General features: G+C 42.4%; 1 protein-coding gene across 8 annotated transcripts in view; it reads left to right on the top strand.

Annotated features, from left to right (window-relative positions):
* The window catches only part of LOC140185133 (rho GTPase-activating protein 32-like), a 583,009-nt gene that overhangs the window by 119,024 nt on the left and 443,613 nt on the right, over positions 1-20,372 (top strand). Inside the window, exon 1 of one of the 8 annotated variants that reach the window (XM_072238465.1) lies at positions 16,398-16,418. The exons of the other annotated variants lie outside the window; for them this stretch is intronic. Within the exon in view, the coding sequence (XP_072094566.1) occupies positions 16,414-16,418 (5 nt within the window). The 5' untranslated portion in view covers positions 16,398-16,413. Of the gene's footprint in view, positions 1-16,397; positions 16,419-20,372 lie in introns of those variants that run through there. 8 annotated transcript variants of the gene reach the window in all.

Below are 20,372 nucleotides of genomic sequence, written 5' to 3'. Positions count from 1 at the left end.
AATCCAGGGCAAGCATCAAAAAGGGCCACTTTTCAACATAACTGTATAAGGGCTAAGAGAGTTGGAAGAGCGAGCCTGAAGGCTTTGTGTCAATGCAAGGAGCATTCGTAACAAGGTGGATGAATTAAAAGTGCAGATTGTTATTAATGAATATGATATAGTTGGGATCACAGAGACTGGGTCCAGGGTGACCAAGGATGGGAGCTCAACATTCAGGGATATTCAATATTCAGGAGGGATAGACATGAAAGAAAAGGAGGTGGGGTGGCGTTGCTGGTTAGAGAGAAGATTAGCGCAATAGAAAGGAAGGACATTAGCCTGGAGGATGTGGAATCGATATGGGTAGAGCTGCATAACACTAAGGGGCAGAAAACGCTGGTGGGAGTTGTGTACAGGCCACCTAACAGTAGTAGTGAGGTTGGGGATGGTATTAAACAGGAAATTAGAAATGTGTGCAATAAAGGAACAGCAGTTAGAATGGGTGATTTCAATCTACATGTAGATTGGGTGAACCAAATTGGTAAGGGTGCTGAGGAAGAGGATTTCTTGGAATGTATGCGGGATGGTTTTTTGAACCAACATGTCGAGGAACCAACTAGAGAGCAGGCTATTCTAGACTGGGTATTGAGCAATGAGGAAGGGTTAATTAGCAATCTTGTCGTGAGAGGCCCCTTGGGTAAGAGTGACCATAATATGGTAGAATTCTTCATTAAGAAGGAGAGTGACATAGTTAATTCAGAAACAAAGGTTCTGAACTTAAAGAAGGGTAACTTTGAAGGTATGAGACGTGAATTAGCTAAGATAGACTGGCAAATGACACTTAAGGGGTTGACGGTGGATGTGCAGTGGCAAGCATTTAAAGATTGCATGGATGAACTACAACAATTGTTCATCCCAGTTTGGCAAAAGAATAAATCTAGGAAGGTAGTGCACCCGTGGCTGACAAGGGAAATTAGGGATAGTATCAATTCCAAAGGAGAAGCGTACAAATTAGCCAGAGGAAGTGGCTCACCTGAGGACTGGGAGAAATTCAGAGTCCAGCAGAGGAGTCAAAGGGCTTAATTAGGAAGGGGAAAAAAGATTATGAGAGAAAACTGGCAGGGAACATAAAAGCTGACTGTAAAAGCTTTTATAGCTGTGTGAAAAGAAAAAGATTGGTTAAGACAAATGTAGGTCCCCTACAGACAGAAACAGGTGAATTGATTATGGGGAGCAAGGACATGGCAGACCAATTGAATAATTACTTTGGTTCTGTCTTCACTAAGGAGGACATAAATAATCTTCCAGAAATAGTAGGGGACAGAGGGTCCAGTGAGATGGAGGAACTGAGTGGAATACATGTTAGTAGGGAGGTGGTGTTAGGTAAATTGAAGGGATTAAAGGCAGATAAATCCCCCGGGCCAGACGGTCTGCATCCCAGAGTGCTTAAGGAAGTAGCCCAAGAAATAGTGGATCATTAGTGATAATTTTTCAAAACTCTTTAGATTCTGGAATAGTTCCTGAGGATTGGAGGGTGGCTGATGTAACCCCATTTTTTAAAAAAGGAGGGAGAGAGAAACCGGGGAATTATAGACCGGTTAGCCTAACATTGGTGGTGGGGAAACTGCTAGAGTCAGTTATCAAAGATGTGATAACAGCACATTTGGAAAGCAGTGAAATCATCGGACAAAGTCAGCATGGATTTGTGAAAGGAAAATCATGTCTGACAAATCTCATAGAATTTTTTGAGGATGTAATTAGTAGAGTGGATAGGGGAGAACCAGTGGATGTGGTATATTTGGATTTTCAAAAGGCTTTTGACAAGGTCCCACACAGGAGATTAGTGTGCAAACTTAAAGCACACGGTATTAGGGGTAAGGTATTGATGTGGATAGAGAATTGGTTAGCAGACAGGCAGCAAAGAGTGGGAATAAACGGGACCTTTTCAGAATGGCAGGCAGTGACTAGTGGGGTACTGCAAGGCTCAGTGCTGGGACCCCAGTTGTTTACAATATATATTAATGACTTGGATGAGGGAATTAAATGCAGCATCTCCAAGTTTGCGGATGACACAAAGCTGGGCGGCAGTGTTAGCTGTGAGGAGGATGCAGGGTGACTTGGATAGGTTAGGTGACTGGGCAAATTCATGGCAGATGCAATTTAATGTGGATAAATGTGAGGTCATCCACTTTGGTGGCAAAAACGGGAAAACGGATTATTATCTGAATGGTGGCCGATTAGGAAAAGGGGAGGTGCAATGAGACCTGGGTGTCATTATACACCAGTCATTGAAAGTGGGCATGCAGGTACAGCAGGCGGTGAAAAAGGTGAATGGTATGCTGGCATTTATAGCAAGAGGATTGGAGTACAGGAGCAGGGAGGTACTACTGCAGTTGTACAACGCCTTGGTGAGACCACACCTGGAGTATTGTGTGCAGTTTTGGTCCCCTAATCTGAGGAAAGACATTCTTGCCATAGAGGGAGTACAAAGAAGGTTCACCAGATTGATTCCTGGGATGGCAGGACTTTCATATGGTGAAAGACTGGATCAACTAGGCTTATACTCGTTGGAATTTAGAAGATTGAGGAGGGATCTTATTGAAACATATAAAATCCTAAAGGGATTGGACAGGCTAGACGCAGGAAGATTGTTCCCGATGTTGGGGAAGTCCAGAACGAGGGGTCACAGTTTGAGAATAAAGGGGAAGCCTTTTAATACCGAGATGAGGAAAAACTTGTTCACACAGAGAGTGGTGAATCCGTGGAATTCTCTGCCACAGGAAACAGTTGAGGCCAGTTCATTGGCTATATTTAAGAGGGAGTTAGATATGGCCCCTGTGGCTAAAGGGATCAGGGGTTATGGAGGGAAGGCTGGTACAGGGTTCTGAGTTGGATGATCAGCCATGATCATACTGAATGGCCTACTCCCGCACCTGTTTTCTATGTTTCTATGCTGTCAAAGTAAAATTTATTATCAAAGTACATATATGTTACCGTATGCTACTTTAAGATTCATTTTGTAGGCATTTACAAGAAAAATGAAGAAATGCAATAGGATCTATGAGAAACTATACAAAGACTGATAATGTGGCAATAAAAATAATACTGAGAAATTAGCTGTAAAAAAAAAAAAGAGAGCAGGTCTTTTTTAGGCTGCAGCATCATTTCAGAGTTATGGTCAGTGAAGTTATCCATGCCTGTTCAGGAACTTGATCATTGTAGGTTAATAACTGTTCCTGAACTTGATGGTGTGGGACCTAAGACTTTTGATAGTATAAGTGAGAAGAGAGCATGATCTGGATGATGGATGCTGCTTCCTTGTGGCATCGGTTCTTATAAAATTTGCTCATTGGTGGGAAGGCCTTGATTGTGATGGATTCGACTGTATCCACCACTCTCTGTAGACTTTTCCATTCCTGGGCATTGGTGTTTCCATATTAGGTCTTGATGCAACCAGTTAGGATACTTTATACTGTATTGTCGCCAAACAATTGATACTTGATTCTGCGCTTCCCGCTCCCTGGTGTACAAATTGATAGTAAGTATTAAAAATTTAAATTATAAGTCATAAATAGAAAATGGAAAGTAAGGTAGTGCAAAACGAGAGGCAGGTCTGGATATTTGGGGGGTACGGACCAGATCCGGGTTAGGATCCGTTCAGCAGTCTTATCACAGTTGGAAAGAAGCTGTTCCCAAATCTGGCCATACGAGTCTTCAAGCTCCTGAGCCTTCTCCCGGAAGGAAGAGGGACGAAAAGTTTGTTGGCTGGGTGGGTCGTATCCTTGATTATCCTGGCAGTACTGCTCCGACAGCGTGCAGTGTAAAGTGAGTCTAAGGATGGAAGATTGGTTTGTGTGATGTGCTGCGCCGTGTTCACGATCTTCGGCAGCAGCTTCCGGTCTTGGACAGGACAACTTCCATACCAGGTTGTGATGCACCCTCGGAGAATGCTGTCTACGGTGCATCTTTAAAAATTAGTGAGGGTTTTAGGGGACAGGCAAATTTCTTTAGTTGATACTCTCCCCTGTGCATTTCTAGAACTTTGTAAAAGATTTTGGTGACATGCTGAATCTGTGCAAGCTTCTAAGAAAATAGAGGCATTGTCATGCCTTTTTTGTGATGGTACTTATGTGCTGATCCCAGGTCAGATCCTCTGATGTAATAACGCCAAGGGAATTTAAAGCTACTGGCCCTCTCCAGCTCCGATCCCCTAATGAGAACTGGCTCATAGACCTCTGGCTTCTTCCTCCCGCAGTCATTATTGGATCTGCAGAAATTCTCTGACTCAACAATAGTTGGGTCTATAAAGGTAGGATGGGAGGATGAATACAGGACCCTGGTGGAGGGATTTGTTAAGTGGTGCAAGCTGAATCTCAACATCAGTAAGACAAAGGAGATGGTGATGGACTTTAGGAAGACTAAGCATGCATTGCTCGCTGTTACTATTGCTGGAGTGGATGTGGTGAGGACCTACAAGTACCTGGGGTGCACCAGGATGACAGACTTGAGAGGAGCACCAACACAGAGTCTGTGCACAAGAAGGGCCAGAGTCACCTCTACTTCCTGAGGAAACAGAGGTCCTTTGGAGTATGCAGGCTTCTCCTTCACATGTTCTACCAGTCTTTTGTTGCCAGTACAATCCTCTATGTGGTGGAGTGCTGGGGCAATGGCATTATCATGGGTGATGCCAACAGGCTCAATAAACTGATTAGAAAGGCTGGCTCTGTTATAGGAGTCAAAGTGGACACACTGGAGGCTGTGGTAGAACAAAGAACCCTACGGAAAATCCTCGCATTTCTGGACAATGTTTCTCGCCTTTGGCATGCCAGAACAGAGGAACACTTTTAGAAATAGACTGAGACAACTGTGCTACTTCACAGAGTGGCATATGAGGTAATTCTTACCCTCTGCCGTTAGGCTCGATAATGAGTCAACCTATAGCTGGGAAAGTGATGACCCCCCCCCCCACCCTAAACTGTTTGAGGCAACTTTTTAAAAAAAATCTTTTTCTTCTCTTGTATACCTGTGCACTTGTAATGCTACTGTGATACTGTAATTTCCGTTGGGATCAATAAAGTATCTATATTCAGCTCTTTGGTTTTGCTCATGTTGAGTGAGAGGTTGTTATGGTACCTCTGAATCGGATTTTCAATCTTTCACCTGTCTTCTGATTTGTCACCACCTTTGATTTCGCCAATAGTGGTGTTGTCAAAAAACTTAAATACAGCATTGCAGTTGTACTTAGCCACACCATGTGAGTAAAGTGAGCTGTAAAGTGAGTAAAGCAGGGCGCTAAGCATACAGCTTTATGGTGCACCTGTGCTGAGGGAGATTGTGGAGATGTTGCCAGTCCGTACCGACTGGGGTCTGCAAGTGAGAAAATAGAGGATCCAGTTGCATAGGGAGGTATCAAGGCCCAGGTCTTGGAGCTTAGCGACGAGTTGAGGGGGTGATAATGTTGAGTGCAGAGCTGTAGTCAGAGAAGAGCATCCTGATGTATTTCTGCTCATCTTCACTGTCCAGATGTTCCAGAGCTTAATAAAGAGCCAATAAAATGGCAACTGATGTTGACCTGTTGTGACAGCAGACAAATTGGAGCAGATCAGGTCGCTCCTCTGGCAGGAGTTGATGTGCTTCATGACCAACCTCTCGAAGCACTTCATCACAGTCGATGTAAGTGCTACTGGGTGATGGTCATTGAGATGGGTCACCACGTTCTTCTTAGGCACTGGTATGAGTAAAGCCTGCTTGAAGCAGGTAGTATCTGAGACTGCTGAAGCGGGAGGTTGAAGATGTACGTAAAAACATTAGCCAGCTGATTAGCACAGGTTTTCATGACTCAGCCAGGCATGCTGCTTGGGCAGATGCTTTGCTCCTGAAAGATGCTCTCCCATTGGATTCAGAGACCACGATGATAGGATTATTAGGGTTGGTGAGAGTTTATGAAGGTGCCTCCACATTTTGTCAGTTAATGTGAGTGTAAAAGGATTGAGCTCACCTGGGAGTCAAACCTTGTAATTTATGTTGCTTGGTTTTGCTTTGTAGGAGGTGATAGCATTCAAGCCCTACCACAGTTGTCAAGCATCCCTTTGAATCAAGTTTGTTCCAGAATTGCCACTAAACATGTGAGATGGCTTTCTGGGAGTTATACCTAGACCTCTTGCACTTTCCTGAATTGCCAGTTCTGCTAGTCATTGACTTCAGGAAAGGGGGACAGGGAGGTGGTACACATGTTCCTCCAATGGTGTTAGGATGTTAAGTTTGAGAGCTTCAAGTTCTTAGATGTGAGCATCACCATTAGCCTGCCCTGGTTGATGTACTTGTGTATGAAATGAACTGACTGGATGGAATGCAAACAAAAGCTGTACACTGTATCTCAGTACATGTGACAATACACCAACTACATTATGGGGGGTGCAGACATACATCAATTGCCAAGCACAAAGCAGTACAACAAAAAATGTGGCAGCTAATATTAGATTTCATCATGATTAATGAGATGGAGTTAGGTGACAGTACATAAATATTTAATGGAAAGGGAGGAACACACCACAACTTACAATCTAGATTTAGTTAAGATCTATTTCAATACAATAAGGCACAGTCTACAGTAAACTGAGGAAATACATTCTCTAATTGTTCTGCTGATATTCAAGAAAAAAAACACTCCACTAAAAAAGGGCAATATTAAACATAAATACAAACAAAAAATGAGAAAGAATAATGATCCTGTTGATGGAGAAATTGAAAGAATAGCCAAAAAATGACAGGGAAATGCTATTTCTTTAGCAAAACAAAACCACCAAGATGAATGACCTGTGCTTGCATTGGTGTGGATAGCCATCCAATATCTAAGACAAAGAAGCTAGTTTGGACATCTTGGAGGGAATGCTTCATTCTACCATATTGAAACACCTGTAATGAAAGCAGTGCACAGTGCAGAGGCAGTAGAACATTTAACATTTCAGATATATTACCTTAGTTCAGCTGGTTAATGAACTGAATCTGTTATCTAGATCGTGAAAGTTCACAAGCCCAGTAAATACCACACCTAATGTAATAGTCATATACAGCATATGGCGGTTACAGAAATAGAGAATGTGGACAGTGAAATGTAAATGTGTTCCGTATTGTTTTGAGCAGTGTTTATCAAGGTAAAACATTTCCCTTTGATTTATTTGTGAATTACAGTACTAAACATGCTTTAATTCCTTAATTGCTGTAATATTTGCAATTAACTGGATGAATATTTAAATTTGATTATTTAGCTCCAATACATGGCAAGCTCTTCCATAAATCTGCATGGGGAAAGAAAATAAACACATGGGGAAAAAAAATGAAGTTTTCATCCATTTTGTTCAATCCTGAGCTCTGTCTGGGGCAGCAGCCAAAAGAAGTTGGCTGAGAGCTAATCTAACCAGAGGTTGCAGTACATCTTTAAAAGTATTTTTTCGTACACTATTTTTGACACCATTTTGAAATAATTAATTATGCTGGGAGGAGATGGAGTAAAGTTTTGAAAGCAAGTGGACAAACGAATAAAACAAAATGCTGAAATTCACTTTTCAATGCAAGTTTAACGATGGAATTTTTCTCTGGCTTTCTGGTTAAAAGTGTTCGTGTTTAAGAAACTCCAGAAATAATGCTGCAACTGAAACCAAATTGTATACAATTTTATAATGTTCACTTGCGGATTCTCTCTTGTAATGGCTCTGAATAACATTAACTTGTGTTTGTCAATCCATGTGACTAAGTGCTAAGATTTTCAGCACTTGGATGCAACATGAGCTGTCCATATGCTTTTGGGAGCATAAAGCATTTTAAAATATTTTTTTCTTTCTGCTTTGGAAAATAGTGTAGGCACGCATGTGGGTGGGTGCAGGGAGCAAAGCCTTTGATTATTTGGAATATGCTTGTCACAGATGGTGTGTCTTCTGTAACTCACCTGATAAGTCGCAGATGCTAATACCAAATTTGGCATGGCAATCAATATTAAGAAAAGAGTCATCATGTCACAGGATACTGACATCTTAATTGTGTAACCTGTATTATTTTAGCTAATTGGTCTCAATATTTACCAGTTCATCTGCAAAAATCAGTAAAACTTCTGTCCCAAGACAAACTTTCTGTGTTTTTGGGATAACAATCTATTAATCTGGACATTGATCAGACCTGTGTCCTTAAGAAAATAAAAATAATTATAAATGCAGGCTACCTGAGATCTAAATAAGTCCTGGAAGCAAAAGGGTCAGCCAACGTCTGTGGAAAGAGGAACAGATTTAATGCTTTAGTTTTGAATACCTCTGATTAGAACTGTGAACCTGACACTATTTCTTCGACCCTTTTTTGTCTATGAAAACTGAATTAATCACAGAGCAATTCAGCACGGTCACAGCTTTAGCCCAGTAAGTTCATATTGATCACTGTGTTTACTCATCCAGGTTTTTGCTTGTTATTAGTCATCAGTTGGCCCCAAGGACTTTCCTGAGACATTAAAGATGGAAGCAGTTAAAACACTGCTCGTAGCATAGACAGTTATGAATCTTCCTGATGCTAAAAGATTTATGAGTAACAAAAGAATGTTTTTAACGGTGATCCGAAGGCTGTTGTATAAAGGAGAATCATGGAGGGATTGACAGAGAAGGAAATTGTTCGATCTATCGGGCCTATGTTGGTTCCATGTATATGAAGTTCTTGGTTTACTTTGTTTCCGCCAGCCCTGCAGACAGTTCTAGATTTTCCCACCCCCCCTCCCCCACCACCACTATCATTTGCCACACTTCCAAACTTAGCAGTTTTATCCTGCATATCTCTTATAAGTAATGCGCCCTGGTAGAGGACTTTGTCAAATGGTGCAAGCTGAATCACCTGCAGCTCAGTATCAGTAAGACAAAGGAGATGGTGATGGACTTTAGGAACACTAAGCCTGCGTTGCTCCCTATTACCATTGATGGTGAGGTCATGAATGTGGTGAGGATCTTAAAGTACCTGGATGACAGACTTGAATGGAGCACCAACACAGAAGTTGTATACAAGAAGGGCCAGAGTTGCCTCTTCTTCCTGAGGAGACTGACGTCCTTTGGAGTATGCAGGTCTCTCCTTCACATGTTCTGCCAGGCTGTTGTCACTAGTACAATCTATATGGTGGTTTTCTGGGGCAAATGCATCAACACTGGTGATGCCAACAGGCTCAATAAACTGATTGGAAAGGCTGTTTCTCTTATTGGAGTCAAACTGGACACACTGGAGGCTATGATGGAACAAAAGACTCTATGGAAAATCCTAGTAATTCTCGGCAAAGTTTCTCACGCTCTCCATGCCACCTTGGCTGAACAGAGGAGTACATTAAGTAATAGACTAAGACAACTGCTCTGCTCCAAAGTTCACCATATGAGATCATTCTTACCTTTGGCTATTAGGGTCTATAATGAGTTAACCTATAGCCAGGGAAGTGATGACCCCCCTCCCCCCATTAAGACTGTTTGTGGTAACTTATCTTTTGTTATTTCTACTTTTCTTCTAATATTTGTATTTGTGCACTTGTAATGCTACTGTGACACTGTAAGTTCCTGTGGGATCAATAAAGTATCTATCTATAACGCCTGACTGGTTGCATTGTGATCTGGTACACCAATTTGAATATGTAGGAACATAATCTGTGGAGAGTAGTAGACTCTGCCCAATACATCACAGGCACATTCCTCCCCACCATTCGGGCTTCTGACAGCTATCTTCAGGCAGGAGGTAGAGAAGCCTGAAGTCCCACACCACCAGGTTGAAGAACGGCATTTCTTTTTAATTGGTTCTTTAGCCAATCGGCAAAGCTCTAATCACCACTAGAGTTTAGCGTCACTATGACCACTCTAATCACTTTGCAAAAATGGTTTCTTTTCTTATATTAAAAGTGTATAATTTTTCTTGTGAATGCTCATATGGTGCTATGATAATGCTGCAGTTTTTTTACATTGCACATTACATGTAAAGATTAGCTTTATTTGTCACATGTACATTGGAACACAGTGAAATGCGTTTTTAAGTTAACCTAGAGGCAGCCTGCAAGTGTTGCCATGCTACCAGTGCCAACTATATGTACATGTGTACTTCTAGCAACTGGATGGATGTTTTCCAGGCTGGATTTTGACAACAGCACAGCACTGAGATTGCTCTGGTCAAGGTTTTAAATGACATCTGTTTAAACCATGATGGTAAAATTTCAGTTTTGGTTTTCTGGATCTCAGTGCTGCTTTTGACACAGTTGGCCATGGCACATTACTGGACAGACTGGAAAACTGGGTGGGACTGTCCGGTACAGTCCTAGAGTGGATTAAATCGTATTTACTGGACAGGAACTATTTTGTGTCGCTTGGTAGCTGCGTATCTGACCGAACAAAAATGACATGCGGAGTGCCTCAAGGGCATCTTCTGTTTAACATATACAGGCTCCCTCTAGCTCAAATCATGGTAAGCAACAAAATATCTTACCTTAATTATGCAATGACACTCAGGTTTATATAACAGCATCATCAAGTGACTGTGGTCCTGTACAATCACTAAAAAAACTGTATTGAACAAGTCTCTGATTGAATGAGCCAAAATTTCCTCCAGTTAAACAAAGAGAAAACTGAAATAATTGTTTTTGGTGCTCACTTCAAATCCCTGTTGTTACAGACCACAAAACAAGCCAGAAACCTTGGTGTTTCTTGTCCTGACGAAGGGTCTCGGCCTGAAACGTCGACTGTACCTCTTCCTAGAGATGCTGCCTGGCCTGCTGCGTTCACCAGCAACTTTGATGTGTGAACCTTGGTGTTGTGATGGACTCCCAACTTAAATTTTAACTGCCACATTAAGACAATTGCAAAGTCAGCCAACTACCATCTTAAAAATATAGGGAGAGTTAAAGGGCTAATGTCTCAGCAACATCTAGAGAAACTCATCTGTATATTTATTTTTAGTAGGCTTGACTATTGTAATGGAGTTTTCACAGGTCTCTGTAAAAAAAACCCTCAGACTGCTGCAGCTCATTCAGAACGCTGCTGCTAGAGTCCTCACTGAGACCAAGACAGTAGAACACATCACCCCAGTTCTCAGATCACTACACTGGCTTCCTGTCCATCGGAGGATTGACTTTTTCTAAAGCACTGAATGGTCTAGGGCCAAAATACATCTCTGATCTCTTGCTGCATTGAACCTTCTCAAGCTCTCTGGTCATCTGGGGTAGGTCTGCTTACTGTCCCCAGGGTCAAAACTAAATGTGGTGAAGCAGCTTGTAGTTCCTATGCTCCACATATCTGGAATAACCTTCCAGAGGATCTGAAGTGTGCCCCAACTTTAAGCTCTTTTAAATTGAGGCTTTAAACTTTTCGCTGTAGCTTTTAATTAGAATCTCTTGCACTGTAACTTCTATTTATTATATCTATTTTTGTGTGATTTTATTCTCTATATTGTCTGAAATTTGATGTTTGATTTTTATATCTTGTTCTATGCAAAGCACTTTGAACTGCCTTGTGGTTGAAAACTGCTCTTCAAATAAACTTGCTTGTACATATGATAATAAGCTTGGCTTTTATGACTTTAAATATTGATCACCCTGGGAAACACTGCTGCCCACCATCCTTTAGGCTGAGCAGTAATTGCTCCCTGTACTCTCAGCATTCTAATCAGTGCTGTGGCTGACCCTTGAATTTCTTTTGTGTGGGACTTTGAATGTCATACTCAAATCCACACGTAGAAATTGCTGCATTCCCTTCAGTACTCCTCTTTGCTATGAAAAATCAATTAGCTTAGTCAAACACTGCTTTTGATAGGTCTGGCTGGTTCATATTTATAAGTTTAAACATTTCTGCTTTGCTCTTAATGTTTTCCCTGATTATTGTTCAAAAATTTTACTCAAAACTGGCTTTGGTTGTAGTTGTCTGCCGTGTCTTTGCATAGCTTTTAACAATGGTGTTATATTTGCCGCTTGCTCTTCTACAACTCCCTTGTATCTGGGGAGGGCAGGAAGATTATGGCAGCCTTTTTGCAATGCCCAGCCTTAGTTCCCTCAACAACTTCAGAGTTAGAACTGAGAGTATAGTATGGAAACATCTTTTGAGTCCTGTATCTGTACTGACTGTGATGCCAATTTAATTTTAGCCATGCAGAGTTTCAGAATCGGGTTTATTATCACAGGCGTGTGACGTGCAATTTGTTAACTTAGCAGCAGCAGTTCAATGCAATATGTAATCTAGAAAAAAAATAAATGAAATAATAAACAAGTAAATCAATTATAGTATACGTATATTGAATAGATTTTAAAAAATGCAAAAAACAGAAATACTATATTAAAAGGTAGTGCCCAAGGGTTCAATGTCCATTTAGGAATCGGATGGCAGAGGGGAAGAAGCTGTTCCTGAATCACTGAGTGTGTGCCTTCAGGCTTCTGTACCTCCTACCTGATGGTAACAGTGAGAAAAGGACATGCTCTGGGTACTAGAGGTCCTTAATAATGGATGCTGCCTTTCTGAGACACCACTTCCTGAAGATGTCATGGTAGGCTAGTACCCAAGATGGAGCTGACTAGATTTACAACCTTCAACTTCTTTCGGTCCTGTGCAGTAGCCCTTGTCAATTTTATCAATTTGGCCATCAATATTCACACTGCCTTCAAATTAATTTTGTTTAATGCCACCCTTGTCCTGTTTCCTGATTTGTCTCCATCTCAAGAGACAGACTATCCACTGATATGTACTTCAGACACACCTCCTCTCTTCACTTATCACTTCTGCTATCTATAGTGGGATCCCACTTCCAGGCACATTTCTCTTCCCCTCCCTCTCCAGGTACTTTGCCTGCAAAAAGTTTAACACCTGCCCCTATACCTCCCTCATCACTATACAGGACCCTATATGGCCATTCACATGGGAACCCTGTGTTATCAATTATTGCATCTAGTGCATCCTTCTCTGCTTTGACACTGGCTACAGATTAGGGACCACTTAGTCGAGCACTTTTGCTCTGTCTGCTATGTCGGCTGGGATCTCCCAATGGCCTGACATTTTAATTGCACTTTCCATTCCCATAATGACATCTGTTTTCAGCCACCCCCACTCTCAAGTTGAGGCTGAATGCAAATTAGATGAAGACTCCTTGTATTCTTCCTGGGCAGACTTCTGGTGACTGCTCTCCCTGCCCCCCCCCCCCCCAAGCATTTTCTCCTATCAGATTCCATCACTTTTCACACCTTTGTCACTTGCATCTGTCACCTCCTGTCTTCAGACATCATTCCCACTCTTTAACCCCCACCCCCGAAAAAAAAAAGCCTGGATCCACCTATTACCTGCCAGCTCTTGCTCTATCCCTTCCCTTTATATACAATGCTGAGTATTGTGCAAAAGTAAGGCATATATATGTGCATTTGTTTGTGTGTATATGCACTGCACTGCTGCCACAAAACAAATTTCATGACGTGAGATGATAAACCTGATTCTGATATGGGTCTCATTTGTGTACTGAGATTGGGAAGGGGACGGGGAATGGAGACTCACAGTTGAGTAAAGGGGAAGGGAGAGGGGAGGGAGTGGGAAGCACCAGAGACATTTTGTAATAATCAATAAACCAATTGTTTGGAAACAACTGACCTTGAATGATGTCTTTGGGCTGTGTGTGTGTGTCTGTTCCCAAGCCACCTCCTGCCCCTGGCACATTTCTCTCTGCCACCTGTCCCGCAGGCCACCTGTAGTGCTCCACCCTCACCATTCTCAACATCTTTTGCTCCTACCAGATTTACAGACACTCTGATCCACGTTGGCAAATATAGTACTGTGCAAAAGTCTTAGGCACCCTAGTTCTATCTATGTATGTATATATATGTATATACGTGTGTGTATGTATATACGTGTGTGTATGTATACACACATGTGTATGTGTGCAGAGGTTTGGGCACCCCTGGTCAAAATTTCTGTTACTGTGAATAGTTAAGTGAGTAGAAGATGAACTGATCTTCAAAAGTCATAAAGTTAAAGATGAAACATTCTTTTCAACATTTTAAGCAAGATTACTGTATTATTTTTGTTTTGTACAATTTTAGAGTGGGGGGAAAAGGAAAGGAGCACCATGCAAAAGTTTGGGCACCCCAAGAGATTTGAGCTCTCAGAATACTTTTACCAAGGTCTCAGACCTTAGTTCGCTTGTTAGGGCTATGGCTTATTCACAGTCATCATTAGGAAAGGCCAGGTGATGCAAATTTCACTTACCCTGACTCCTCAAACCTTGTCCCAACAATCAGCAGCCATGGGCTCCTCTAAGCAGCTGCCTAGCACTCTGAAAATTAAAGTAAGTGATGCCCACAAAGCAGGAGAAGGCTATAAGAAGATAAAACGTTTTCAGTTAGCCGTTTCCTCAGTTGGTAATGTAATTAAGAAATGGCAGTTAACAGGAACGGTGGAGGTCAAGTTGAGGTCTGGAAGACCAAGAAAACTTTCTGAGAGAACTGCTCGTAGGATTGCTAGAAAGGCAAATCAAAACCCCCGTTTGACTGCAAAAGACCTTCAGGAAGATTTGGCAGACTCTGGAGTAGTGGTGCACTGTTCTACTGTGCAGCGACACCTGCACAAATATGACCTTCATGGAAGAGTCATCAGAAGAAAACCTTTCCTGCGTCCTCATCACAAAATTCAGCATCAGAAGTTTGCAAAGGAACATCTAAGTAAGCCTGATGCATTTTGGAAACAAGACCTGTGGACTGATGAAGTTAAAATAGAACTTTTTGGCTCCAATGAGCAAAAGTATGTTTGGAGAAAAAAGGGTGCAGAATTTCATGAAAAGAACACCTCTCCAACTGTTAAGCACAGGGGTGGATCGATCATGCTTTGAGCTTGTGTTGCAGCCAGTGACATGGGGAACATTTCACTGGTAGAGGGAAGAATGAATTCAATTAAATACCAGCAAATTCTGGAAGCGAACATCACACCATCTGTAAAAAAGCCGAAGATGAAAAGAGGATGGCTTCTACAACAGGATAATGATCCTAAACACACCTCAAAATCCACAATGGACTACCTCAAGAGGCACAAGCTGAAGGTTTTGCCATGGCCCTCACAATCCCCCGACCTAAACAGCATCGAAAATTTGTGGATAGACCTCAAAAGAGCATTGCGTGCAAGACGGCCCAAGAATCTCACAGAACTAGAAGCCTTTTGCAAGGAAGAATGGGTGAAAATCCCTCAAACAAGAATTGAAAGATTCTTAGCTGGCTACAGAAAGCGTTTACAAGCTGTGATATTTGCCAAAGGGGGTGTTACTAAATACTGACCATGCAGGGTGCCCAAACTTTTGCTTCAGGTCCTTTTCCTTTTTTATTATTTGGAAATAAAGAAAATCTTAAAATATTAAAGAAATGTGTCATCTTTAACTTTCTGCCTTTTGGAAATCAAGTCATCTTTTACTTCGCTTACCTATTCACAGTAACAGAAATTTTGACCAGGGGCGCCCAAACTTTTGCGTACTACTTTGTGTGTGTGTGTGTGTGTGTGTGTGTGTGTGTTGTTTTCTTCTGATGACTCTTCCATGAAGGTCCTATTTCTACAAGTGTCGCTGCACAGTAGAACAGTGCACCACCTCTCCAGAGTCTGCTGAATCTTCCTGAAGATCTTTTGCAGTCAAATGGGGGTTTTGATTTGCCTTTCTAGCAATCCTACGAGTAGTTCTCTCGGAAAGTTTTCTTGGTCTTCCAGACCTCAACTTGACCTCCACCGTTCCTGTTAACTGCTATTTCTTAATTACATTACGAACTGAGGAAATGGCTACCTGAAAACGCTTTGCTATCTTCTTACAGCCTTCTCCTTTGTGGGCGTCATTTATTTTAATTTTTAGAGTGCTAGGCAGCTGCTTAGAGGAGCCCTTGGCTGCTGATTGTTCGGACAAGGTTTGAGGAGTCGGTATTTATAAAGCTTTGAAATTTGCATCACCTGGCCTTTCCTAACGATGACTGTGAACAAGCCATAGCCCTAACAGGCTAATTAAGGTCTGAGACCTTGGTAAAAGTATTCTGAGAGCTCAAATCTCTTGGGGTGCCCAAACTTTTGCATGGTGCTCCTTTCCTTTTCCCCCCACTCTAAAATTGTACAAAACAAAAATAATACAGTAATCTTGCTTAAAATGTTGAAAAGAATGTTTCATCTTTAACTTTATGACTTTTGGAGATCAGTTCATCTTCTACTCACTTAACTGTTTACAGTAACAGAAATTTTGACCGGGGTACCCAAACTTTTGCATGCCACTGTGTGTGTGTGTGTATCTCTAAGACTAGCACAGTGCTATATTGGTTATCTTCTCTCTTTCAGTCCAGGTGAAGGGGTTTGACCTGAAAAGTTGATTGTCCATTTTCCTCCAGAGAAGCTGCCTGACCCACAGAGTTCCTTCAGCATTTTGTGTATTGTACCAATTTAATGAATCCTAATGTGGTCAGTATCCTTCTATTTCCTGCCTGTTAACATGTTTGTCTTAATGCCTCTGGAAACGTTCCTGTTATATCTCCTCCCAGTACTTTGAGTGTGTGTTCCAGGCACTTACCGTTCTGTCTATATTTTTAAAAAAAAAGCTTGCTGCTTAAATTCTCTTTGATCTTTCCCTTGAGTCTGCTCTGCCATTTCATCATGACTGATCCAATTTTCCTCTCAGCCCCAATCTCTTGACTTTTCCCATAACTCTTCATGCCCTGACCAATCAAGAATCTATCAAACTCTGCCTTAAATATACCCAATGAGTCCTTCTGTAGCCTCTACTTCCTCAAAACTACCTGCCCCTCTACCTATTTTTATATGATCTGCAAACTTTGCAACAAAGCCATCAATTCTATCATCCAAATCATTGACATACAACAGGGGTCCCCAACCTTTTTTGCACTGCGGGCCGGTTTAGTATTGACAATATTGTTGTGGACTGGCCGACTGGTGGGGTGGGGGGGTAGGGTTGCCAGCAGACAAGAGTAGCAGTCAAATACGTTGGACTTACCCTGAGAAAGACTACAATGACCATGAAGCCTTACGCGGGCAGGTGTGCGCATGCGTGTACGTGCCGATTTTTTTCCTCCTACAAATGTTTTTGGCGATTCTGTTTGGGGGGGGGGGTGGGTTAATCACAACCGGAATATTGGTGATAGTGGCCAATACACTCAATTTCGTTTCTAAAAGGGTTTATCTAATGAATTTAATATTAAACACACAGCACATATTTTCCTCACATGAATATAATGATAAGTCAATTATTGGGGAGCTTGAAGTAAGTGTGGAAGGAGCTTCCAGTAGAAGTGGTAGAGGCAGGTTCGATATTATCATTCAAAGAAAAATTGGATAGGTATATGGACAGGAAAGGAATGGAGGGTTATGGGCTGTGTGCAGGTTGGTGGGATAAGGTGAGAGTAGCGTTCGGCACGGACTAGAAGGGCCAAGATTGCCTGTTTCTGTGCTGTAATTGTTATATGGTTATATAGGTCACTTATAAGTCAATAGCATCATAATATTTTAAGTAACGTTGGATATTAAACACACAGCACATATTTTCCCTGTATGAACATATAAAATCATTGTAACACACCAATATCGCTGAATCAGTGGGAGCCCTGGGCTTGTTTCCCTGCAACAAGGCGGTCTTATCGTGGGGTGATGGGAGACAGCGACACTTGAACGGGGTTCCTTATGTCCAGTCTATTCTGCAATTTAGTTTTCATTGCAGAGATATGTTGGAAATGGAAGCAACGCTTTCAGTGCTTTCCTGGCTACCTCAGGATACTTAGCCTTGACTTTGATCCAGAATGCCGGCAGAGATGTTATGTCAAACATACTTTTCATCCTGCCGTCATTTGCAAGCTCGAGGAGTTGATCTCCTTCCAGTGCTGACATGGATGACGCGCGGGTAATGACCTCGCGTGCGTTCAAGCTCAACAGTGCGTGACAGGGAATGAGGAAAGGTGCAAGAGACTCATATCACCAAATCGTATCATTTCCTCGCGGCCCGGTAGCGCATGCTTTGCGGCCCGGTGGTTGGGGACCGCTGACATACAATGTTAAAAGAATTGGTCCCAACATAGACCGTTGTGGAATACCACTGGTCACTGGCAGCCAACCAGAAAAGGCTCCCTTTATTCCCACTCTTTGCCTCCTGCCAATCAGCCACTGCTTTATCCATGCTAGAATCTTTCTTGTAATACCATGTGCTTGTAACTTTTTAAGCAGCCTCGTGTAGCACCTTGTCAAAGGCCTTCTGAAAATCCAAGTACATAACATCAAAAACATGATTTTTGTATTGCTATATTTATGCTCTATCCTTGGTTGGTGCGGCTGTAACGAAACCCAATTTCCCTCGAGATCAATAAAGTATATCTATCTATCTATCTATCTATCTATCTATCAACCGATTTTCCTTTACTTTGCTTGTTATTTCTTCAAAGAAGTCCGGGTGATTTGTCAGGCAAGATTTATCCCCATCCCTCCCCACTGATCATTCGTCCCCCCCATCCCTCCCCACTGATCTCCCTCCTGGCACTTATCCGTGTAAGCGGAACAAGTGCTACACATGCCCTTACACTTCCTCCCTTACCACCATTCAGGGCCCCAAACAGTCCTTCCAGGTGAGGCGACACTTCACCTGTGAGTCGGCTGGGGTGATATACTGCGTCCGGTGCTCCCGATGCGGCCCTTTATATATTGGCGAGACCCGACGCAGACTGGGAGACCGCTTTGCTGAACACCTACCCTCTGTCCGCCAGAGAAAGCAGGATCTCCCAGTGGCCACACATTTTAATTCCACATCCCATTTCCATTCTGACATGTCTATCCACGGCCTCCTCTACTGTAAAGATGAAGCCACACTCAGGTTGGAGGAACAACACCTTGTATTCCGTCTGGGTAGCCTCCAACCTGATGGCATGAACATCGACTTCTCTAACTTCTGCTAATACCCCACCTCCCCCTCGTACCCCATCTGTTACTTATTTTTATACACACATTCTTTCTCTCACTCTCCTTTTTCTCCCTCTGTCCCTCTGAATATACCCCTTGCCCATCCTCTGGGTCCCCCCCCCTTGTCTTTCTTCCCGGACCTCCTGTCCCATGATCCTCTCATATCCCTTTTGCCTGTCACCTGTCCAGCTCTTGGCTCCATCCCTCCCCCTCCTGTCTTCTCCTATCATTTTGGATCTCCCCCTCCCCCTCCAACTTTCAAATCCCTTACTCACTCTTCCTTCAGTTAGTCCTGACGAAGGGTCTCAACCTGAAACGTCGACTGCACCTCTTCCTAGAGATGCTGCCTGGCCTGCTGCGTTCACCAGCAACTTTTATGTGTGTATGCTGACTACAGCCTATTTTATCATGTGCCTCCAAGTGCCCTGAGACCTCATTCTTAATAATTGACTCCAAAATCTTCCCAACCTGTGAGGTCAGATTAACTGGCCTCGAGTTTCCTTTCTTCAGCCTCTCTCCCTTCTTGAAGAGTGGAGTGACATTTTCAATTTTCAAGTGATTCTTGAAAGTTCATTACTAATCCTTCCACTATCTCTTCAGCCACCTCTTTCAGAACTCTGGGGTATGCGCCATCTGGTCCAGGTGTCTTGTCTACCTTCAAACCTTTCAGTTTCCCAAGAATCTTCTCTCTGGTGGTGGTAACTTTGCACACTTCATGTCCCTTGACACCTGGAACTTCCACCATACTGCGAGTGTCTTGGACAGTGTAGACTGATGCCAAGTACTTAATTCAGTTCGTCCGCTATTTCGTTGTCTCCCATTACTACCTCTCCAGCACTGCTTTCCAGCTGATATCTATTCTCGCCTCTCTTTTGCACTTTTTGTGTCTGAAGATACTTTTGGTATCATTTTTAATATTATTGTCTAGCTTACTTTCGTATTCCATCTTTACCTTAATGACTTTTTTTAGTTGCCTTCTGTTAGTTTTTAAAAGCTTCCCAATTGTCTAACTTCTCTCTAATCTTTTCTCTATTATATGCCCTCTCATTGGCCTTTATGTTGGCTTTGACTTTTCTTGTTAGCCATGGTTGTGTCATCCTTCCTTTCGGACGCTTCTTTGGGATGTACTTGACCCAGTGTCTAATGAATTTCTCCTGAAACTCGAGCCATTGTTGCTTTACCGTCATCCCTGCTTTTGCCCCCTTCCAATCAATTTTAGCCAACTGCTCTCTCATTCCTCTGTTGTTCCCTTTACTCCACTGTAATACAGTGAGATCTGATTTTAGCTTCTCCATCTCGTACTCAGGGTGAATTCTATCCTATGATCTCTCCTCTTATGGGCTCCTTTGCCTTAAGATCCTGAATCAAACCTGGTTCATTACACCACATCCAATCCAGAGTTGTGTTTGCCATAGTGGACTCAACCACAAACTGCTCCAAAAAGCCATCTTGTAGGTA

The sequence above is a fragment of the Mobula birostris genome, chromosome 20 (assembly GCF_030028105.1).
Source record: "Mobula birostris isolate sMobBir1 chromosome 20, sMobBir1.hap1, whole genome shotgun sequence".
In the NCBI taxonomy this organism is placed as follows: Eukaryota; Metazoa; Chordata; class Chondrichthyes; order Myliobatiformes; family Myliobatidae; genus Mobula; species Mobula birostris.
The sequence above is the reverse complement of the archived record's forward strand: the minus strand, read 5'-3'. Positions and strand labels throughout refer to the sequence as shown.